Source organism: Prionailurus viverrinus, chromosome C1, assembly GCF_022837055.1.
Source record: "Prionailurus viverrinus isolate Anna chromosome C1, UM_Priviv_1.0, whole genome shotgun sequence".
Classification (NCBI taxonomy): domain Eukaryota; kingdom Metazoa; phylum Chordata; class Mammalia; order Carnivora; family Felidae; genus Prionailurus; species Prionailurus viverrinus.
In genome coordinates, this window is record NC_062568.1 from 65,380,233 (window position 1) to 65,405,200 (window position 24,968).

The 24,968-nt window shown below is 37.2% G+C and overlaps 1 protein-coding gene across 3 annotated transcripts in view; it reads left to right on the top strand.

Annotated features, from left to right (window-relative positions):
- KCNH7 (potassium voltage-gated channel subfamily H member 7) overlaps positions 1 to 21,766 on the top strand; it is a 481,489-nt gene extending 459,723 nt beyond the window's left edge. For 2 of the 3 annotated variants that reach the window (XM_047869110.1, XM_047869113.1), the window contains 4 exons: positions 4,859 to 5,122; positions 11,099 to 11,267; positions 19,114 to 19,306; positions 21,381 to 21,766. In XM_047869110.1, coding sequence (XP_047725066.1) covers positions 4,859 to 5,122; positions 11,099 to 11,267; positions 19,114 to 19,306; positions 21,381 to 21,647 — 893 coding nt within the window. In that variant the 3' untranslated portion in view covers positions 21,648 to 21,766. The remainder of the gene's footprint in view (positions 1 to 4,858; positions 5,123 to 11,098; positions 11,268 to 19,113; positions 19,307 to 21,380) is intronic. The other variant, XM_047869112.1, reaches the window with a different exon arrangement.
- Positions 21,767 to 24,968: the final 3,202 nt, after the last annotated feature.

Sequence of the window (24,968 nt, forward strand, 5' to 3'; positions counted from 1 at the left end):
AAAAGATATATTTAAGAGATGCCTGAGTGACTCCGTCAGTTAAGCATCCTACTTTGGCTCAGGTCATGATCTCGCAGTTCACAAGTTCAAGCCCTGCACCGTCGGGCTCTGTGCTGACAGCTCAGAGCCTGGAGCCTGCTTCAGATTCTGTGTCTCCATCTTTCTTTGCCCCTTCCCTGCATGCGTTCTCTCTCTCTTTCTCTCTCTCTCTCAAAAATAAGTAAACATTAAAAATAATAAAGAAAGAAAGAAAGAAAGAAAGAAAGAAAGAAAGAAAGAAAGAAAAAATATTTAAAAAGAAAAGCTATATAGAATCCCTGGCAAGTTGACTTCAACAAAATAGAGGCTAGACATTTTGGACTTATCTCTTAGAATTAATGTGTTAATAAACGTGCTTGTCCTCATGAGCTTTACATTTCTTCTGATGAAATAAACCTACTTCTCAACAAGAGAGAGTTGTTAGTTTAGGCATGAGTTTCAGAATATCTAGTGTTTTTTTGGTGGTTTTTTTTTTTTTGTAATCTTCAAGTAGTTCTCTTTCTTTCATGAAATTCTGGATTGGAGGTGCCCCGGAACCCCCAACTTAATTAAGGTCATTGTAGGAAGAGGTCCTACAGTTCCTGAGATGGAAATAAAGTCATTGTTACAGAAAGTGAAGAAGAAAAATGATGTTTTGTGACCTATTTAGTGGCCTTTATTAAGGACTTGTTAAGATGGTTGGACAGAACAGAAATAAATGAGGTATAGTCATTTGGAACATGCTAAAAAATTGTCTGGATTAAAGTAGTTTCCAGAGTTAAGTTGTGCTTACTTCAGAGTATGACCCTGTGATTCATTGGGTGATGGGAATAATAATTAAGATTTTATGTTGTGTTTATTTTATAAAATACATAGTCTATAAGTACAATAGCATGTATAATAGCACATGAGATATGCACATACACACTCACACCCATGTATGTTTTAACCGACAAGGTTTTTGTAACTAAATATTTGGAATATTCTGCACAACTCTTCCTATGCACAGAATATGCAGTATCAAAGTGGTATAGTAGTATGAAAGTTATTGAAGTAAGTAGTAAATATATGCAGTTGAACTTATTTTTATAGAATAAAGGTGATTTAATTCTATTAAATTAAGCCTTAAATATGTTGGTGGTATACTTTGGCATCTTTTTGGAATATCTCTTCCAATACGAACAGTAGTTAGCTTTTGTTATGCATTTTAGTGATATATAAATGTGATTTGCTTATTTTCATTTTTAAGATAGCTTAAATGTTTTTTATCTTGCATTTGTATAGAAAAATGACACTAGTCCCCTTTCAACATTCCTTGAAGCTAGAGAGGAAGTAAGGTATTTGAAATAAAATGAAAACATTTATCTCAGACCTCAATTTTTCATGGAATAACTTTTTCAAATGCATCTAGCTGGAAAATGCTCAGCTTATTTCAAAACTGTTACCAATAGAAAATACAAAACTCAAATGCTGACAGGGCACATTAAATGCCTCCCTTTGACCAAAATTTGCACCTATTTATCGGGTCTGATGAATAAAAATGGTCATTAATCTGAGATAAAGGTTCCATAAAAGATGGAGTGAGCACAAGCATTTGCTTCCGGAATCGACAAGCAAAACTTTTTCTTTGTAAAATGGTGGGAACAAGAGCAAACATACAATCTCACTTCTAGCAAAGGGGAAAATGTAAAACTCCCTCAGCTTACTTCAGAGTACTATTTCTACATAGAATAAGAATAGCATTAAGAAAAAACTAGTATTAAGAAAAAACAGTATCTAATACTATTTAATATCTATCAAAGAATTCAGTTTAATTAGAAAAAAAAAAACAGAAATGGAACAGTCCATCAAAATCTAGAGGTACCCAGAGGCTAATTATAATACATTTAGCCTAATTTCATGTATTCCTTCAACCCACCTCCAGCTTAACCCTGAGCAGTTTCCATTTTTAAGCCATAAATAAATTGTCTTTTCAACTTTCATTTTATATGATAAAATGTGAAGTTTTGACTTGTCTAATAAGGAATAAGAAAATGTTGTTGCAGTTAGGTTGCATTCAAGAAACTTGTCCATGTGGCCTGTGTTCCAGGAAGCAGCTGGTTTATTATCCAGTGGCAGTGAACCCAGAATAAATGTGGGGTAATTCTCCTTACATACTGGAAAAGTTCAAAGATTCCTAACTCTTGCTTCTTCTCTCATGATTCTGCTTTTCCCTGGAATTTTTACTATAGGAGTTAGAGACCATGTATATAAAGTAATTTGTTCTGGGGCACCTGGGTGGCTCAGTTGGTTAAGCGTCAGAGTTCAGCTCAGGTCATGATCTCACAGTTTGTGGGTTTGAGCCCCGTGTCAGGCTCTGTGCTAACAGCTCAGAGCCTGGAGCCTGCTTCGGATTCTGTGTCTAAACTCTCTCTCTCTGTCCCTCCCCTGCTCACTCTCTCTCCCTCTCTCAAAATAAATAAACATTAAAAATTTTTTTGAAAATTTAAGTAATTTGTTCTGTTTTACAAGAGAACAAAATAATGATCCTTCCTTCACCACATGTCGCAAATACTTGTCCTGAGTTGAAATCAGCAAGTTAGAATTCAATTAAAAAATATGATGAATTTGTGCCTAAGCATCCAAAATCAAGTCATAGTTAAACTAAGACCGAGGCCCAGGTAGTAGGAAGGACAGAACATTTACCATCTGGGAGGATTTGAAAATCCACAGAGAACTCCAAGACCTCTCAAGCCAAGAAGACAAAATGGTTGCGTAATTTGTGAGGTACTTTCGTGACAAAGATCCATGTTAGCATTATCCATACTTAGATTGGAGGCATGAGAAGTGATGGTTAATTCAGTTTACCTTTGAATATACTGGAAAAAGACTCCATGCAAGTGTTTTTTGAAAAGGCATTTTCAAGAAGATGAGAAGCCAAGCCAGAGTTGACTCAAATCCCACTGCTGCCCAAAACTGCACCTATCTGCTGTACAAGAAACTGATGCAATTCACTAAGCAAGTGTGAGGACAATTTAGAAAAGGAAAGCTTTTTTTTTTTTTTTTTTTTTTTTTTTTACTTTTACTAGCATACAATTGGAAACAATTATTATTTTTGAGGAATGAAATATGTTCATAAGATGGGGAATGTGGATCAAATATTCAGGCGGGGAGAAGTTTAAACCAAAAAAAACAGAGGGTGAGATGACAATAATGAACTCTAGAAGTTTAAGAAGGGTCATGTCGGTGTCACTGGAGAGAAAAGAAAATGCTGATCTGAATATTTACAGGCAGTTAGATTAGCGCTTCAGTGGGGAAACTCGACACCGAGAAACCAATGCTGCCCACAGTGCTGGAAACCAGAACGATCTGTGATCTTCTCTGCTCAACGATGAAATCATTGAGCAAATGTGAAACCTTAAATTAAGCAGTCTGGTTTTGCCACATTTAACTTTAATTGACAGGACATAAACTAAGTCCTTAATCACATCAAGTTGATTTTTAAACTCTATTCACTTTTTACTTTGGGCTACTTTCTGGTTTCTCAGATTTTATTTTATTTTTTTTAATTTTGTAAATGTTTATATTTATTTTTGAGAAAGACAGAGACAGAGAGTGAGTGAGGATGGGCAGAGAAAGAGAGGGAGACCCAGAATCTGAAGCAGGCTCCAGGCTCTGAGCTGTTAGCACAGAGCCCAATGTGGGGCTCAAACCACGGTGAGATCATGACATGAGCCGAAGTCAGATGCTTAAGCAACTGAGCCACCCAGGTGTCCCTGGTTTCTCAGATTTTAAATTATGATATATATATATATATTTTTTTTTTTTAAATAAAGGAAAAATTCTATGTTTAATTTCTATGCCATATAAGAATTTTAAAGAATCGTTGGTAGTTTATCTGGAGTGGCCTTAAATCAGTTCATTTGGCCTCTTCCATAAATAAGAGAGTAAGCAATCAGGCATTAAGTAGATGGGGACACCGTCTTAGCCATTTCTCTTGAAAATACTATACTTTCTGGAGTTGTGTTGGTTAGTTATTAACCATAAGCAGATGGAGAATTGTACTGTCTCCCCAGGACACTAATGGAAACAAGTTTCAGGATTTGTCTTTTTGAGCTTTTCCTGCTGAAATATGTTCTAACACAACCTTTAGGGCTAAAATTATCCTGACATTTCAGTATAATACAGCCAATATGCACTGCTGGTTTTAATGTAATTAGGTAAACTCACCTTAATTACTGTATTTAAGCTTTATATTCTTTGCAATATGCCACAAGACCAAACTACCTGGAATGTCAAGGCCTTTACATACATTGAACTAAGGTTGAAATTCATCCCTTCAGCCTTTGCTATGAGGAGGCTTCCTGTTTTGACCTTTGCCATGCGTGAATGGCTGCCACATGAGAGAGCATGAAGGCTAAAAAACAAACAAGGTGCAGAGTCGTGGTATTTTAGAATTGGGACATATTTTCCCTCCCTATTCCCTTTCCTTAAAGAGATAGTGCACCAGATTTTAAGAATACAAATGACTGTTGAGCATGTGTAAATAAGGTTATGTTATCGTTTTTTTTTGAGATATAAACATTATTGCTATTGCAGATATTCTTTTAACTCTGAAACAGATATGTATTTCACAAAGATACTCTAATGTCCTTTGAATTAAAAAAATTCTCCTTAGGTAGCTACATTCTCAATGGGAAAAGGAGAATGAACATCCTTTCTGGTGGTTTTAAAGGAAATTCTATGTTAAAATTATTTAAAGGCCATAACTCTTAAAAAGGCAGTTTATGTATAGTTAGGCAGTATAATATGCATAGAGTCTCACATTTGATTATCTTCTATAAAATAATTTTTTTGATAGATTTTGGCAAAGGGAACAGTACAAATGGTCCCGAAGACTCTGTAGATACCATAAGACATTATCAGAGTTCCAAGAAACACTTTGAAGAGAAAAAAAGCAGATCTTCATCTTTCATCTCATCCATTGATGATGAACAAAAGCCTCTCTTCTCAGGAATAGTAGATTCTCCTCCAGGAATAGGGAAAGCAGCTGGACTCCATTTTGAAGAAACAGTCCCAACCTCAGGAAGAATTCACATAGATAAAAGAAGTCACTCTTGCAAAGGTAATCAAGTTTCTCAGGAGTCACGTTGTCTCCCTTTAGTGCTAATTGTAAAACGGTGGCTTTTCACAAATCAAGAACTGTACTGACACGTGTTAATTTAATCTTTTACAACTTCATGAAATATTTGCAGAGTTCAGATCTCAGATCATCTATGAAGCATTTGTACAATTCTGGAACAGTGTTAATTATTTCTAAACATTGATAGTGTAAGAGGTTTTTGTGGCAGTGAGCTTTAACATAATGTCACGTAGAACATTGTGGGAAGGTCAATTGTGCTTCTAAGAGAGAGGAGGGATTAATGGGTATTTTAAGGGAGCTAACCAGTTGATTCTTGTATGTACCCTCTGTACCTATTCCTCACTCCCAAGCCAGCCATTTTATAGCATGAAAAGCCAATGCAGTAACACTATAATACATGCCAAGAAGAATTTGTTTATAGGGAATTTGAAGAAATGGGAAGAAATGCCCGTAAAGTATGTGCTTTATCCAACTCATTTAAACACATTTGTTTAACATCTCTACCAGAAGGAATATGGGGGGGGGGGAGGGGGGGTGTAGAAAATATGCATGAGATGGATAATAATGCTTAATTAATTTATGCAGATTTGATTCTAAAGGATGGGAAACTTAGGAAAACTTGAGAACTATCACATGGAAGAACAAATAACTTAGCATAACAGGAGCTAGAGCTACAGATGTGGTTAAATCTAACCTTTAAGTGGGTGCAAGAACAGGTGTTTGGGTCCCAACCTGGCTCCCTTTATTTCTTTGCTTTGTTCACTTGCCCCCTTTATGTCTTTGAATAAGTGACTTGACAGACCCCACTAAGGCTCAGCTTGCTCAGCTTTTTTTTTTTTTTTTTAAGTTCATGTATTTATTTTTGAAAGAGAGAGCAAGCAAGAGATAGAGAGGGAGAGAGAGAATCCCAAGCAGGCTCTGCACTGTCAGAGCAGAGCCAGATGTGGGGTTTGAACTCATGAGGCTTGAGATCATGACCTGAGCTGAAACCAAGAGTCAGATGCTTAACGGACTGAGCCACCCAAGTGCCCCAGCTTGCTCCTCTTTCAAATACAATAACATTTTCTAACCAACAATAGTTGATTGCAATTATTGAACAGGAGAACATGCATAAGTTACTTTCTCTGAAATAACATCCCTAAATCAGTCTAGTATTGTCTCACAGGTTTTATTTCCTAACCTGTTAATTATTGAATGTATATATAAAATGCCTATGCAAATAGAGCTATAAAAATGTAGAAATAAAGAATGTGTAGCCAAAAAAATCAAAAGAATGTAACAGAATTGAAGGAAAAATAGGATGCTCTTGGCCTGGCAGGATAGCAAAATTATGGCACCAGGTAAATAAATATTACGTATCATTGTCACCATTATTGGAAGTGACTATACCTAGCAACAATTGTTTCATTGAATTTTGGATGTTTAGGCTTTACATCTTTCCCTATCGTGTATCAAATCAGCTTTTGCCATGACCCTGTGTTGAAGTAAGCTAAGAATATATGCAAATGTTCTCTGGACAATTTAAAATCTTGATGAAGTGAATGAAAATAGTACCTCATTTATCACAATGGAAGAATGGAATATTCGATGTGATTACCAAATGTCCCATTTTAGTTATTTATGAAATCAGATTCTGGGAAGTGCTAAAAATAGGAAAAGGTTGTATCATCGAAGTCAGAAGTTCTGAAGAGCTCACTGAGCCATCTCTACTTCTCCAAAAGTCAGCATAATGTGGACTTGATTTTTTAAAAAGTACCTTCCATTGTTTTCTTCTTGAGTTGTAGAGTCTCAAGTGACAGGGCACTGAAGATATATTTGGGGGACTTTATTTGACTTTATCATGACTCTTGCTGACAGTGAATTGTCATGCTCTTCATCTTGTATTTTTCTTGGCCGCTTCTTCCAATTATTTTTAATTAGCTATTTTACATGCATAATAAAAAAAGTATTCTAACAAATAATCTTAATATTCCCAGATTTCTAATTTTCAGAAATGTACAATTCAATCCCTATTCAAGTCATAAATCATTACCTTGAATGGAAATACATAGCTAAATATTCATGCCAATTGAATAAAATAATTGATGGCCTATAGCATTGTGACACATGGTTAACCTGGTTAATTAATGTGATCAACTGATGGAGAATTCTAAAACTTCATTCACTGCAAATTTTATTTGATTTTTTTAAGGGGAAGTATTATGGAATGTTTGAGAACTTTTTTTTTTTTAACGTTTATTTATTTTTGAGACAGAGACAGAGCATGAACGGGGGAGGGTCAGAGAGAGGGAGACACAGAATCCAAAACAGGCTCCAGGCTCTGAGCTGTCAGCACAGAGCCTGACACCAGGCTCGAACTCACGGACCACGAGATCATGACCTGAGCTGAAGTCGGCCACCCAACCGACTGAGTCACCCAGGCGCCCCAGGAATGTTTGAGAATTTGGATAATACATAGGATGTAGCTGTAACTGCTACAGTTTGAACTACTAAATCCCCGCAAATTTTAGTTTTGTCATCAATAGGAAGTTCCATTTACTCACATTCCTGGTACTTATCATGCTGAATCCAACAGAAGAGCACCTTTTGGCAAAACTAAGAAGAAAAAAAGCAAATTAAGTGGACTCTGACCCTACTTAGATTGAGGCCAAAAGTTAACTCTAGAAATATCGTGTACCCAGAGCAAAGTGAAAGTTTACTTTCTGTTCATCCGTTTCCAGAAATGCGTCTTGCAACTATAGCAACATTTTCCAAGGCAACCAAGTGCAGATTCTTTCTGAGCTATATTTAGAAAGTGTCTACAAGGACGTTCATTTTGATTAAGACCACTAACCAGGATTTCCCCTTTGAACTTTTTTTCTATGTTACTGTTAAAACAAGCTAATCATGCATAGCCAGATTTTAATAAAAAAGTAAATTACAATTAAGGAAGCCTTTATCTGATAGTTTACACTTTATTCATTTCTGCTGAGAAGATAATCAGTTTTTTTCTTGAGCAGTAAAAATATATATATATATAATCATACATAATTTATTGCATGCGATTCACCATTGTTATTTAAAAATCAATTTATTATACATGATTTGAGAATGAAAGAGCTGTTAAGCACAGGCAGAAATTCTATACGCTCTCTTGGCACAAAACTTCTGAGCATAATATGTAACTTCCATCTTATCGATTCTTACTGTCTTCTGTAAAGATTCCTCCTAGCCGGCTAGCAGGTAGCTAGACAGAGACAAGGATTGGCATCCCCAAACCATTGTATGTGTGCCCTAAATGTTGGACGTTGCTGCTCCAAAATTGAAAAACTGGTGTACTGAGACATTATATTATTGTTTTTCCTTTTAAATAGAGTCACAATTCTGTGAATGGCAAATCATACTTTTCAGTGAAAATCTGCTGATATATTATTACCCAAAACTTCAGCACTGTCATTTTTCTAGGTTCATTTTCCTTTTGTTGTGTTTGGTAAAATATCAAAAGAGATCATATACTGTCCCTTTAAAAGAGAAAACAAAACACCAAAGATCTCATAGGCTAAGAAGCCTTAATCACAAAGAGCCATTCTGGCTGGAATGCTTAACAAGCTCTATGAGATCTGTTGCCCATTTCAAGAGAACAAGGAACCCCGACCTTCTATTTTTCTAATGCTGTCTTTGAAGATGCTGATTCCCGGGGTACCTGGGTGGCTCAGTTGGTTAAGCGGCCGACCTTGGCTCAGATCACGATCTCACAGTTTGTGGGTTTGAGCCCCACCTCAGGCTCTGTGCTGACAGCTCAGACCTGGAGCCTGCTCCAGATTCTGTGTCTCCCTCTCTCTCTGCTCCTCCCCCACTCATGCTCTATCTCTCTCAAAATTAAATAGACATTAAAAACAATTTTTTTGAAGCTGCTGCTTCCTTTGGTACAACTTCACCCAAATGAGACAGCAACTGTAGGCCTCTCATTAAGAGAAATTTCTGTGTATTCAATGATAAAGAGATAATGATAGGAAAAAAAGCATGAAGAAAGAATACAGAGATCTTTCTGCTCCTTAAAGAGAGGGGATGCTTCTGAGCTATCTGACTGTACTTTTGGAGAAACTGCAGGAAAGGGACTACAAGAAGCCCTGCAAATCCTGTTCCCTATTTCTAGAATCATACCTAATCTTCCCAAATCAGTTACTTTCTACCCATTTTTTTAAATAGCTGCGGATATAAATTCCTTAAGTTTATATAACTTTTGTCCGCATTTAATCATAGCTAGTGTCCAAAAAAAAAAAAAAAAAGAAAGAAAGAAAGAAAAGAAAAACAAAGTTTTTCTATCAAACCAAAATCACTTTCTATAATTCAAATCTATTTCCATGTGAAAATGAAGACCAGTTTTAGATACTCTTTTCCTCCTACCAACCCTCCCAGTGAGAAGATGTCACTTCTTCTTTATCCCTGAAATAAACTCCCAGCTCCACGAGTAATTTTTCATGGGCTTTATTTTCCAACCCTTTAATCATTTTATATGCTCTCTTGTGGAATGTAGAGGGCAAGAAAGCAGAGCAAAAGTCATCAAAGTATATGATATAAATGAGAGGAAAAGTAAGATATTACATCCGTCCTCAGATATTGATAACTTGCAAGCACAGATCGTAAGAGAAGCTGTAAATTAAAAGATTAGTCAACAGATGAATCTCTGTACGAAAACTATCAGAACCTTGCTACCAAAGTCTTCAGGTGTAGGGCCTGTCTTCTTTGCCTTAAATTCCTCCACATTTAGCAGAGTGTCTGGGACATAACAGACACTGAGAGCACTTGAAAAGTGGACTTGAACAGATAAGCGGTATGTTTCAAATATAGAAACATAAAAATATTCTAAATGAAAGCGCCACAAGAAAGCATATTGGAAATTAATGTGACTATAGTAAAGGGCAGTGCAGAAGGAGCTACAAGGAAAAATAAAAACCTGTAGTGGGCCTACAGGACATTTAACGCCCTTGCCATCTTTAACGGCTCCACTTTGAGGTGAGTTGCCCCAAGGGAATCCCCTGAAGCTTGGCACTTTTCTGTGGCTTTCTCCTTGGGCCCATTCTGAATCACACAGTATGCTGATTATCCTGGGAGAACGGCCCTAAAATCTTAAATGCAAGGCAAAGCAGTACAGGCATACCTCAGAGAGATTGCAGGTTCAGTTCCAGACAACTGCAAAAAAAGTGAATATCACTCTTTAATGTGCAATAGCATTTTGTTTAAAAAAACAATGTACGATCCCTCAATTACAAAATACTGTGTTGTTAAGGTGTGTCGGTTAAGCATCCAACTCTTGATCTCAGCTCAGGTCTTGATCTCAGGGTCGTGAATTCAAGCCCCATATGGGGCTCTGCCCTGGGTGTGAAGCGTACTTAAAAAAAAAATGCTATATTGCTAAAAATATGCTGAAGTTTATCTGAGCTTTCAGCAAGCTGTAATCACTATAGTTCACCGTAATAAATATAATAATAATGAAAAACTTTGAAATATTGCAAAAATGACCCAAATGTGGCACAGAGACATGAAGTGAGCAAATGCTGTTGGAAAAAAAAAATGAAGCCCATAGACTTTTGCTCATCACAGGGTTGCTGCAACCCTTTGATTTGTAAAAACCGGGATCTATGAGGTGCAACAAAGCAAGGTGCAGTAAAACAAGCAAAATATGCTGTTTCTTCCCAAGTAATCTAATTTGTCTAATCAGAGACAAAATCACATTCAAAACTCTTGCCCTTCTGTATGTTCATTCATATGGAAATGGACAGAGGAGGTGGCAGGCAGGGTGAGGGTAGGGCTCAGCTACCAATTGGTTGTGGCCCCTGGACAGGTCCTTGAATCACTCTCCTGGGTCTTTCGGCTTCTACTCTGAGGTCCTTTCCTGCTTATCTTGTAGAAGTCTCTGTATTATTGAGGCAAAGAGGCACCCAAAGAAGTTGACATCCATCTTGCTATTTCCCACAGATATCGCTGACACCAGAAGCTGGGAGCAAGAAAACGCGCAGACTCAGGCTGATGAGTCTAGCCCCTCAGCACTTCAGCGAGCTGCCTGGGGGATCTCTGAAACCGAAAGTGACCTCACTTACGGGGAAGTGGAGCAAAGATTAGATTTGCTTCAAGAACAACTTAACAGGTACAAGTAACGGCAAGGCAAAGAGAGAGCATCACTCAAACCCTTGGTGGGGTCTAGCTTTTCTCCTTGTAAATAGCAAATTCCTACTACCATAATCTCGTAGTTTTCATATATGCTCACTTATTTAAAATAAGACTACAAGTTGACAGAGTTATTAATCTGTGTTGCAAGGAGCATTTATTTAGAACACGTCATGCTTCTGGCAACATAAATCCTATTTTTTCTTTACTTGTCATAAAATTAGTATATCACCCACACCAGCTGCTGAAGAAAAATCCTTTTTGTCCCTCAAAATAATTCATATTTGGCTTGTTTACTAACACCCTCTTTTAATCCTGCTTTTACACTTTTGGTTGTTTCTGGTAACTTAGTTATGTGTGATGGCATTTTTTTTAAGTATAGACAAAATTATTTAAACATTTAGATATTCAGTCAATATGTGAAAAATGTATTTGAATCAAAAATAGCACAGCGTTGAAGCCCAGATCTTTTCCATTTTCCTTCCGTCTTTGATCTATACCCTTTTAAGATGAGGCATGAATTTTGGTTTTAAGGAGAATGGAATTCCTTAACGCAATCTGTGTAGATTTTGTAAAATCAAACTGGTCACTAAGTCAGGAAAAAAAAATATGTGATTGAGTATGATATCACTGCTTTAGTTGTGCTTCACGTGGGAATTGACCTTGATTCAAAGGTAGCCTCTGAATACACCACCAGGCAAGGCAGTGTTCATAGACGAAAAGCTTCATGGATTAAACTAAAATGCTCAAATCACACAATTTACTAAATCAATGTAGAACATACAATGAGAGGGGCGTCTGGGTGGCTCAGTCGGTTGGGTGTCCGACTTTGGCTCAGGTCATGATCTCGCAGTCTGTGAGTTCAAGCCCCACGTCGGGCTCTGAGCTGACGGCTCAGAGCCTGGAGCCTGCTTCGGATTCTGTGTCTCCCTCTCTCTCTCTGCCCCCCCCCCACTCTCACTGGGTCTCTCTCTCTCAAAAATAAAAAAAATAAAAAAATTTAAAAATTTTAAAAATTGAAAAAAAAAAACATACAATGAAGGTTGAGGAAAGCTAGATGAGATACTTAACACATTTCTAATAAGTGCATGCACGGTAAAAGGAACACACTACCCGAATCCTGATTTATGACATGTGCATATATGCTGCATCATCCTGCCCTGATGTGTGGTGACTAGGACGACAGTGGCAGTTTGCACAAAGCATCCACAGACAAAAAAATCTGTTCCAGTGACACACACTTGCTCTATCACGGAGATGTAAGGCTGGATATGCTGGCCACAGCCGTGGCTCTCCAGTTGGTCTGCTCAGCAACTATGTATTTTATTTGCTCTTTGTAGGTAAAGCCCATGTGGAGCTGGAGTGAGCCTATGCTGTGTGTCACCACTGGATGGCCAAATTTGGGGGTGACAGTTGTCTGTCCTGAGTTGACTTGAGAATAATTTCTTGTTTCTATCTGTGTCTCTGTAAGCCACACTCTGGTTTGTTACATCCTATTTCTGTTCTATCTTTGGAAGGTCTTACAGGTTACCTAGCATGCTGTCTGTATTTAATACACCTTATGAATTCTCTCCACGTTTAGCAAGCTACTTACTCATTATCTATACTTAACTAACACGTCCTATGAGTTTTGCCTACACCACATAAGCTCCTGGTTTACTAACTACTTGCTTAATGTTTCCTATGTGCTTTATCCATTATATCTATCTTTCATGGGGTTTTTTTTAATGTTTATGCCAGAAATGAATACGGACAAACAATACAGTAAGCACATTAAAATGCGTGTACACACACATATACATTGCCACAAAAAAAATAAATTAGGAATTAAAACAGACAAATAGAAAATCTACAGATTTGTAAATTCAAATAAATTTGTTCATTTCAAACAAAAGTACGAAAATATTGCAGGAGCTAAAGATTTATTTTGCATTTTGTCTTTTCATGGATTTTAGTTGAATTTAAAACCTCCTGGTGCTAAGGTCCATACACCATTTTCAAGTGTCAAATGCAAGTCTTATAAAATTGAAACATACCTGAGAAGATTAAAGTATCGTGTCATTTACTTAGGGTCAGCAATCCCTAATTCAAGTATAAGAACTTGCCATGGTAATACTTATTATTGGTCAGAGAAGCATATTTAGTGGCTTAATTAATACATTTCCTTTTTTACTCTCCTTGCCTTGTTTACCGAGTCACATTGATCCTTTAGCCACAACATACACAAAAATATATACTGTAAACACATAAAAATTGATATGTGTGATCTCTGGACTTGAATTTTTTTGATTCCTGCGACTTAGGGAAAATAAGTGTCCATTTCTTTACTGCCAGGACATAAAATGTGTTCAATTTGTTGAGGGGATATAAAAATGAGTGAATGAAAAAATAAAAATAAAAATAAATAAATAAATAAATAAATATGAGTGAATGAATAAGTGAATTGACAGGGACAGCAATGATTTCTTTACAAAATACTTGTGGTTAGCCTAGATTGAGGTCATAGCTCTGCTACTTAACTATGTACAGGGTTTATGGTTCTCTAGCCTCAGTTTCTGTCTTTGACTCATACACACCTGCAATAGTATTTAAGGACTAAGATATGATATGTGGAAACTATAGATGCTCACACAGGGAGGGGTTGTACCAGCAGCTAGGTAAAATCTGATGAACAATGAACTCTACTTTATTATTGGTGTTCCTCCTGAGTGTATTCTCCTAGTTTATATTTACTTCCTTTAGTCCTTTCTTCAGGATTAAAGTTAAGGTGTTAGGATTCCTTTAGTTGCCTTTTCAGGGGTACCAATCATTGCTGCTGAGATACGTCGGAGATTACTGAAAACGTATGTCTTCAATATGTCCCGGGGCCAAAAGTGTAAACTCTTAAGGGCACACCCATCGAGGAGCATTTGATTTGCAATAGCCCATTAGTAATAATAATTTTTATTGTTATCTTATTACATTACTTATTATGATTTTTATATGAAACTTTTCATCTGTAAAGTACAATTAAATTTCTCCTAGGGCGCCTAGGTGGCTCAATAGGTTAAGTGTCCAACTATTGATTTCAGCTCAGGTCATGATCTCACGGTTCATGAGCTCAAACCCCACATCAGGCTCTGCCTTAACAGCGTTAAGGATCTGCTTGGGATTCTTTCTCCCACTCTCTCTCTCTGCCTCTCCCCGACTCGTGCATGCACATGTGTGCACTCTCTGTCTCTTCATCTCAAAATAAACATATTTTTAAAAAATCTATCTTGGCATCTATTTTGACATAGTCCCAGCATCTATATGTCCTTTGATCTACTTCTCACTTTGACTTACTTCTATTTCTCTCCAATATTTTCAACAAACATTTTATGGCCTAACTCAGCTTAGCCTCTTTTGGATTTGAAATCCAAAATATTACATTTTTACTGCACTGGTGTCTCCAACATCTTTCCTCCACTTTACTCACGAAGGCAAAAGTATAAAGAACAAGTTTGAAGAGGGTAACTCAGCTCAAACTTTGACTTTGAGTGGGAATCCTGGGACATTTTCTGGAATTGAGTCTGCCCTGTTTAGCTTCAGCATTCTGTTCAAATGTAGAACTGTGAATCACAACCCCGTTTGTCTCCTTCAAATATTCATATTAAGCAAACTGTGCAATAAGAACAGATATAAATGGGTCTATCTTGAATCAGCTTTGCTGCTACCACTTTCCTGCTTTAATGACCATTAAACTATATGGAGGGTTAAAGGTTTACAAAAGGAAGGTTCTTACATATTTATATATTATGTCTACAGACATACATACTTAGGGCAATAGCACTTGATCCTAAAACAGGGCTTCTCAAACTTTACTGTGAATGGGAATCGCTTGGGGATCTTATTAAAATGCAGGTTCTAAGTCCCGTAGATCTAGAACTCCATTCTTTTTTTTTTTTTAATTTTTTTTTCAACGTTTATTTTTTATTTTTGGGACAGAGAGAGACAGAGCATGAACGGGGGAGGGGCAGAGAGAGAGGGAGACACAGAATCGGAAACAGGGTCCAGGCTCCGAGCCATCAGCCCAGAGCCTGACGTGGGGCTCGAACTCACGGAGCGCGAGATTGTGACCTGGCTGAAGTCGGATGCTTAACCGACTGCACCACCCAGGCGCCCCTAGAACTCCATTCTAACAAGGGCCCAGCTTTGACCATGCTACAGGTAGGGAGCTCTGGAGCATGTAAAAGCTTTTAATAATGATTTTGTGTCTTACAGATCATCCAGAGCAATTTACGTGTGTGCCGTTAGTATGGCATTGAGCATGTGCTTCACCTAGTGTTATACTTATTTATGTACTTCCTTCTTTTTTCCTTCCTACATGGTCAGCTTCTCTCAGCACCTTACACTATATTCTACGTATATCATCATCATGTTCTCCTTTTCACCTTCCTGCCCACCAAAGTGCCTGGTATATCGTGGATCTTTAAATAAGCGCATGAACGCATTTACTTTATGCAGCTGAATAGTTATGTTGATGTAGGAGAGAAAAAATATTTTTCCCTCTACCCTTCTGAGTTCTTGGCTAAGACCCCTGTAATTAAAGACAGATTAACAAGAAAAAACAAATAAGTTTATGTAACGCATTGCCCTCATGTATACATGAGAGATATACAGAGGAAAATGAGTAAATCCCCAAGGTCGCTTAGAATCCGGGATTAGACACCACCTTGTTAAGGGAAAGTGTAGGGGGACGTAGGCCTCTTAGAGGAGAGTAAATGATTTTTAGGAAAGGTAAATGGATAGTCAGAAGAAGAGGTAGAAGATATGGTAGTTTGTGAAAAAGTTTGTCTCAGTGTGGTGTCGGCTTCCAGTCTTTTCTCTTGTGACAAGAGCCAATCTTCTCTTGCTGATGAAATACCAGAGGAGTGAATTTATCACAGTTGAGTTCCTTTTGGATCTGCTTTTAGGAAGATAAGGGAAGTTCAGAGAAAGCCTCTCTCTGCATTTTCTGTTTTTCATGTGCCTACAACTCAAATAATCAATATGCCAAAGTGGCATATTTCGGTACCTTTCATTGACCAAAAAAAAAAAAAGTTTTAAAACCAGGTTATAGACTGGGTGGTCTATAAACAACAGAGACTCATTTCTCACAACACAGGAGGCTGGGAAGCCCAAGATCAAGGTACCAGCAGATTCAGTCTCTGGTAAGGCTGGTTTCCTGACTCATAGGTGGCTGTCTTCTTGGGGTGTACTCATATGGTAAAAGGTAGAAGGAAGGAAGCTCTCTGGGGTCTCTTTTATAGGGACACTAATCCCACTCATGAGAGCTCCACCCTCATGACCTAATCACATCCTAAATACCCTACCTCCTAACACCATCTCATTGGGGGTTAAGATTTTAACATATGAATTTTGAGTATATAAACATTCAAGCCATTGCACAGAACTACCCAAAATATCAGATAACCAGTTAATAAACAAAAACTAAGTATTCAAAATTACTGCAGGAAGAGAGAATGCTATCTTGAAAGAGCCTAAGTGGTGTCTCAGGAGGGGAAGTAAGTAGGACATTCCTAGGACTTTGAAATCTGGGCCCTTCAAGGCTGGGAACTAATTGGAATTGGGCAAAGTTCACGCTGTTATAATCCAGGTTGAGGGACACAGTGAGGTGAAGATCTTCAAGCAAATCTGAATAAATAAAATCTGTTTGATAAACAAATTATTTGTTCAGATGAGCAGACTGTTGTCTCCAATGAGTTGGTCTATAGAAATTTCCTCAAGAAGTGAAGTGAAGTTTATATTTAGTCTTATTTTTTTCAGGCAAGGTTTTCCCGGAACGAACAACAAAATCAGGTTGACAGAAGTGGTCCACACAGTCTCAGTTCTCACCCTGCACCTGCTACTTCACCTGCTAGGGAACTCTTGTATGCATGAGCCCTACTTACAGTAGTACATTGCCATTACTGAAGACCCACCTTCCAACAGATTTCTTCTTCATGGAGACTATTCAAATAGAATCCATGATATTAAGATCCCATTTCTCAGAGACCACTGCTGTTTGATAAAGGACTCAAAAACAGTATCATGATTTTTTATTCTCTGTTGCATTTTGAATGCCATGTGTTGAAATTTTTATTCCATCCCCCACCCCCAAGTCCATTTATATTCAATGTAATAAATACTTTGTAAGCCACTCACTAAACATTAGTCTGTTTGCAGACTTTTCTTTGGGGGTGCAAAGGAGGGAGAAATGAATTCTGAATGAGTCCAAGATGGAAAGAGTTTCGGGTGCAGATAAAATTTGAACTGGAGCTTGAGAAATGAAAAGGAAAAATTGACGTATGACAACAAAATAATAAGTCTTCTCCAGTTAGTTGGCACCATAAAGAAATAGATCAGACCTACAGGTAACAAGTAGATAAATAAACTGGTCGATAACTCCTCTTTTTGTCTCATTTCAGTGTGTGGTTTTGACTTTTGTGAGGCACAATCATGTATAATTTATAGCTTTTGGTTTAGAAGACAGGAAGCTATATGGTTAAGTATACCAAGTATAGAAAACCTGTACGAATGATGTTATTATGATTCTCAGGAGGAAGATCTGTAGTGGCAGGACTAAGAACTAAAAAGAAAAACAAAATGACCTTTTCTTAAATCAAAGACTAAATTCTCTCCACTTCAAATGTCACAAACAAATGCAGCATGTATATAATTGGACAAAATTAGTTCTATGATTTTAAAATTTTGGTAAGATTTACCTTCTCTTTGCATCTTTCATTCAGAGACAAAATAGCACAAGTAAGATTTAAAGTTTTCTAAAGATGCATACAGTCCAAATTTTCTGTTCTTATGCCCACAAACTTTCCTTTTTTAAAGTGCTGTTAACACATGCAAAAAAAGAAAATTAGTCCTATTGTATTTTGCTATTTTCCTTCGAATTTTAATTTAAAATGAGAATGAATTTAACAGGCCAGTTGGATCCTTCTGAGCTTTGGGGAAAAAAACATCAGACTGGCATCTTGCAAGCCAGATGGGTCATAGAAGCAAGTGAACTTGTATATTTGGTTTGTTTCTTACATGCCAAAGGCCTGGAATTGTAAATTGGTTAGAAATTTAGCATCTAACAGCATTTAACAATAAAGAACACAATGGGGGGCGCCTGGGTGGCTCAGTCGGTTAGGCGTCCCACTTCGGCTCAGGTCATGATCCCACAGTTCACGAGTTCAAGCCCCGCATCGGCAGCTTGAAGCCTGGAGGCTGCTTTGGATTCTGTGTCTCCCTCTCTCTCTGCTCCTCCTTCCCCCCCTCAAAAATAGGTAAATTTAAATTTTTTTTAAAAAAAGAATGCAATGAGTAACATGCAATACTGTGAATAGGACAGAAACAAGGTAAAATAAAGGTAAACTTGAAATACATAAGAAATTACACAATTATTGCAGCTATGAAAGAAATGTGCTACCAAGTCCATGTTTAAAGAGTAAACAAAATGTTCTCAAGAAACTGGCAAAGCCTGATTAAAAAGCAAAGAAAATTATCATTAACAATGGATTCTCAGTATGTTTTACATTTGAAATCAATAAAGGTTGGTAAAAATGTAGTCTATTTCAATTCAGCTGCTTTTCCATTAAGATCTTATTAAAGAAGCAGGAAAGCAGGAAAGCAATGGTGTTTATCAGAACCACTAGTGGAACACAGAAAGTGAGCATCAGCCAGGAGAGAATCTGTGTGCTCCCTCTCCTGTCCTTCTTGTTTAAAGCAGGGCCATAATTCTGTTTGTTGGTGATACTGAATTTTCTCAAATGCCTTGCAATCCTGGACTATTTTAGGACTGTCTTCCCCCATTTGTGTCTGTCCTGCAGACTTGAATCCCAAATGACTGCTGACATCCAGACCATCTTACAGTTGCTGCAGAAACAAACCACTGTGGTTCCCCCCGCCTACAGTATGGTAACTGCCGGAGCGGAGTATCAGAGACCCATTATTCGCCTGATGAGATCCAGCCATCCAGCAGCATCCATCAAGACTGATCGAAGTTTCAGTCCTTCCTCACAAGTAAGTGTAAATGCTGTATAAACGAGAGTCTCTCTCTGGGTGTTTCTGGGGACCATATGAGTCAGAACCATCTGGGGTGCTATGGGAAAATAAAGGTCTCATCCCCATCTGTTTTTGCTCCATTAAATTTCTGGGAATAGCCCCTAGAATTTGAATTTAAACCAGCCCTCCAATAATTCTTCTGTTCATTTATTTTTATTTTTTTTAAATTTTCATCCAGTTAGTTAGCATATAGTGCACAATGATTTCAGTAGATTCCTTAATGACCCTTACCCATTTAGCCCATCCCCCCTCCCCAAACCCCTCCAGTAACCCTCTGTTCTCCATATTTAAGAGTCTCTTATGTTTTGTCCCCCTCCCTGTTTTTATATTATTTTTGTTTCCCTTCCCTTGTGTTCATGTTTTGTATCTTAAAGTCCTCATGAGTGAAGTCATATATGTCTTTCTCTAATTTCACTTAGCATAATACCCTCTAGTTCCATCCACGTAGTTGCAAATGGCAAGATTTCATTTTTTTTGATTGCTGAGTAATACTCCATTATATATATATATATATATATATATATATATATATATATATACACACCACATCTTCTTTATCCATTCATCCATCAATGGACATTTGGGCTCTTTCCGTACTTTGGCTATTGTTGATAGTGCTGTTATAAACGTTGGGGTGCATGTGTCCCTTTGAAACAAAATGCCCGTATCCCTTGGTTATGTTTATTTCAAGTTTGAGAACAGTGGACCTCAAAGAATGATTTTAAACCACTAGTAATTTTTTTTCCCCTAAGAAAAAGTTCTTTTCAAGAATTAATCTGCTTGAGTTTACATATGGTAGAGCTTTGAAAGCTGTAGCCCTGGGTCCAAAAAGCACTTCAAAGAATGGTCTGTAATTTACTATGTGACAAGAGGTGCTCTTGGGCACCGTCTCCAGAAGGAAGTAAGGGGAGGAGAAAGAGCAGTTGTCCACAGAGGATCTGAGGTTCCAGTGAGATCAGACTAGTAATCTCATTTGTGCCCCACCCATCACCAGAGATCTCTAAACTTTTCACATCTCCATGATAGTAAAAGGAGTAATGTTAAAGTGTCCTTTATCTTGCCTCTGAAGACTTCTAAGGTCTTTTTAATAAAAATATTTTAATAAATTTTTAAAAATGTTTATTTATTTTGGGAGAGAGAGGGAAGGGCAGAGAGAGAGAGAGAATCCCAAGCAGGCCCCCCACTGTAGGCACAGAGCCCCATTCAGGGTGCGATCTCACCAACTATGAGATCATGACCGGAGTTGAAATCAAGAGTTGGATGCTTAACGGACTGAGCCACCCAGATGCCCCTAAAGACTTCTAAGGCCTTTTGACTTATGTTAATATGAAGGTCTGCATGGCAAATTATTTTTAATTACTTAAGCTGAATAGCCAAACTGACTCTAAGGAAGGTGGACCCAGCAGTCTTCTAAGATTTTTTTAGAAGTTTGGAAATTTAGTGCAAAATATTATGGGAAATTAAGCTACATTAATAACAGGGAGAAATGTGAAGAAAGAAAATAATGAAATCTTTCTGAGATATGAAAGTAGAAATTTTTTTATCCCTAGCTAGTTTTGAATGTCGCTGATCTTGCAAAACTGTGTACTTTGTTCTTTGTTTTCAGTGGATTTAGGTAATATTTTCCGACCAAGGATGGGTGATTTTCCTTCGTTTGTTTTCCCTCTCCTTCTTACACTGTCTAGTCACCAAATGACACACATTTCTGATCTTAGTTTTGTCTTGAATTTTGAATTAAAACTCATCTGGAAACTCAAACTCAATGTTAAATTGCGTGTATGTATGTATGTATGTATCTGTATGAATCTGATCTGGCTTCAGTGCAAAATTAAAGTTCTTAGAATGGTTGTTTAGGATAAACTGATGCCCAACCTCCAAAGCCTTGATCCGGTCTTGGGAGGGAAAGTTTGGTTAATACCACTAATCAAATATAGATTAATGGGGAAATAAAACGTATTTTGATTTCGTGAGTGTAATTTTAGAAATCTGTCCAAATGAATTGTAAAAACGTGTTTTCTTGTCTTTCTCTCAGTGTCCTGAATTTCTAGACCTTGAAAAATCTAAACTTAAATCCAAAGACTCCCTCTCAAGTGGGGTGCATCTGAACACAGCTTCGGAAGACAACTTGACTTCACTTTTAAAACAAGACAGTGATCTCTCTTTAGAGCTTCACCCGCGGCAAAGAAAAACTTACCTTCATCCAATTAGGCATCCTTCTTTGACAGATTCATCCCTAAGCACTGTAGGAATCTTGGGTCTTCATAGGCATGTTTCTGATCCTGGTCTTCCGGGGAAATAATCATTTTGTACTATTTACTCCACATACAATGTAAGTGCTTTTAATGGCTGTTTTCCTTTTTTTGTATTTAAATCCTCTCTACTTGACTCAGGGGCTCACAAGGTACCATTATATGCAAAAGTACTGTATATTTTCCTAAATTGAAGCTTGTAAGGTAAAATTGAGCAATTAGGATGTAAATATACATATGAACTCTTTTGTTCCAAATGTTAAAACTGCCAGCATCTCCAGGCATCTTATTTTATTTTTATTTATTTATTTTTTTTAAAATCATGTGCATGTTAGGAAACTCCAATTTCTCTTGCATGGAGACTCCTACTTACTACTTTTACTAAACCTGTACTTTGTTATGAAAATGCCTTCCAAGCAAGTAAGAAACCAAGGGGTGACATTGTTCATGGAAGCAAATCATGGAAGATCCTAAAGTCACGGAAGTTCCAGGGGTAGAAAGGGAACTTAAGTCACTCAGAACAGATACCCTTCTGTTCTGAGAGGTTTATAGTTAATTACATCCATTTCACCACACTGAAAAAAAAAATAGTTTTAGAGTTCTGAATCTTCGACCACGTTGGGTGTCCATCTCCAAATACATGAATATAGGCCAGCTTTAATGAGGACAAAAAGGACTTTCGACTTAAAATTCTGTCTCTAACTGCATTTACAAACTACCTAACATATTTCTCACTGGCACATTTCCTTGCATATTTAGAAACAAGTAGAAACAAGTTTCTCTCTCTTTTTATTATTATTATTATTTTTTTTTTTTTTTTTTTGAGGAGGGGAAGGGAGTCTTCTCAAGAACTGCCAAGGTGTGACTGACACAAAGTGATATCTACAGCTTTCCTCTGATTCATAGATTAGGGCAATCCTGAATTGGAGCAAAAGAGTGGACACACATGGTTCTTTTTTAAAAATGTGCAACCCAGTGGATTTGCATGGCAAAACTAGCTCCCATTTAAGCATATGTTGTTCCACGGTTTTCGATTTAATCCCAGCTGTGGAAAAACAATATGCTTGTACCTGCCTGTAAAGGAAATGACACCAGCAGTAAAATTTCTGTTTTGTTCAGTTACTCAAACACATTTGTTAATCAAAGATTAAATGAAAATGCATTCTGTATGAATTGGGCTGAATATATTTGGACCCCAGAATATCAGAACATACAGTGGAATATATTTTAATATCTTTAACTGTTAGACTTTTTCGGAGGGAGTACGATATGCTTCTCATAAAATCAGGATACAGAAAAAACTGCAAGTTAATTTAAGATTCTGAGTTGTCAATTTTTAGTTAAGTTTTATTTTTCAATTCCTTTGAGTACAATTTTAATTTTATTATGGGCTGATCTATTATATCCTTTCCTTCTGAATGAAATCTTGAAATTTTTTGCAAGTTTCTTCCTTCTTTAATAATTCTTACACAGACATATATTTTTAAAGAAATATTATATCTGTGCACATTATTAAATGGATTAGTTTCCATCCCTCCAGGATAGAAATGTAATCTATTGACTTACTTTTACCTTTGACACTATTGGTTTCAAATATAAGCAATTCCTTTAAATTTACAAAGCTATTGCACTATTTAAAATGATGAAAGTGACCTTAAGTTGCCCCCTATATATTTTTAAATGGTCACATGTGTGGGAGGCAATCTGTAGGTGTGAACATATTCTTATCCCTGCTAAATGTTCGAAAAAAAAGAAAACATAAGCGATAAAGTATGTATGGCAAAATGACTAGTCAATTCAGTAAAAAACAGAACAAGTTTAACTAGCTTCCCAAACCATTTGGTGTTAGGCAGATACAAATTTAAGGACTAATGCTTTCTTTCCTTCATTCAACAAACATTTATGGGTGCCTAGCTGGGGGAGGCAAATGGCTAACGTTGATTCAGAGGACTATTTGAGGATTTTATATCTATATTTAGGCATATTTTTGCAGCTGCAACAAATTTCATAAGGATTGCTGGCCTAAGCTCCAGGGAAAGTCAGAATGAATTCACCAGAGACTGTCATTTGTAGAGAGTGAGGATTTGGCAGGTGAGGAATTTAGATCTGATTGTTTGATTAGTGGATGCTTCAGCTCCAACACTTGCTGTGACGTGCATAAAATCCCACATAAAGCCTCTATACTTCTTTATAAAAACTGAGCATGAAAAAAAATAAAAATTGAGCTTGAGGGAATGGAAAGATGGGGAATAGTATACAAGTTTCCAGCTTGCTTCAAGTTTTGCATAAGACAAACATTCTTCCTCTTAATGCCTTGACATAAAATAATTCCTTGATATTAAAATCTAAGTCTCAGAGAATTGGACAGGATTAAGAAGGTCCCCTCTTCTAGGATATTAGCTTAACAGGAGCCTGGAAAAGCTAACATGTGATTAGTTAGGCAGAAATGTCAGAGGCTCAATGGTTAAAATGACTTAGAGATGACCAAAGCAATTATCTTAATTTACAAAATGCATCTCCTTATCCCAGTCAAAGGTCCAATGCCTGAAATCACTTGTCATGTTTGCTGTGGCCAACAGTCTGACCCCTCCATTGGCGATCCTCCTGAGAGGCAGGGTTGACTGCCCATCAGTCCTGGCAGTAGGAGAACTGCTGTCCTCCTAGGTAATTCGAAGCACTTAATACAACTGATGCTTTCCACCTAAAAATAGTGAGATCTGATTCCCAGGCCTAAATAAAATTTCATCTAAAATCTGAAGTTTATCTGAGTGAGTTGTTTTCCTGCTGTTATTGCTGGGCAGAGAGCGGGACATATCATTTTACCTTAGAGAGGAGTCCCATGTTCTAATTAGTTGATAAGGAAACTAGGAATGAAAAATGTTGAAGCAATGTTCTTGCAGGATTTTTAAATTAAAATTCACCCATTCAACAGACATGAGAAGGCAGAGGCAAATTTGGGACAGCCTCCTTTTCTTATGTCCATGGTAATGGATTGGTCATCAGAGATGAATTTTCCCACTCTTCCAGTCAGAAGATATGGGTATTGTATCAGGGCCTAGTGGCATTTGGAGTGAGGTTGGATATATGTATATGACAGCTGCTTACAGGTCCTTTTGGAGGTTTATCTTTAACAGTGGTTCCCAAAAGCCTAAAAGAACCATTTCTTTAACCAGATGTCATTTAAAATCCCTTCATATATTATCAAAAGAAAAAGTTTATCACCTCGTCGGCATACCTAAAACAATCATTCTAATAGGAAAATCTTTCCCTTGAAGGCTTTTCATGATTAAAAAAAGGAATGTGGGAGATCTAGTTATTAAAAATGAGTCGCAACACTGATTTGGAACATAGTAGTCTTTAAACTGCTTATC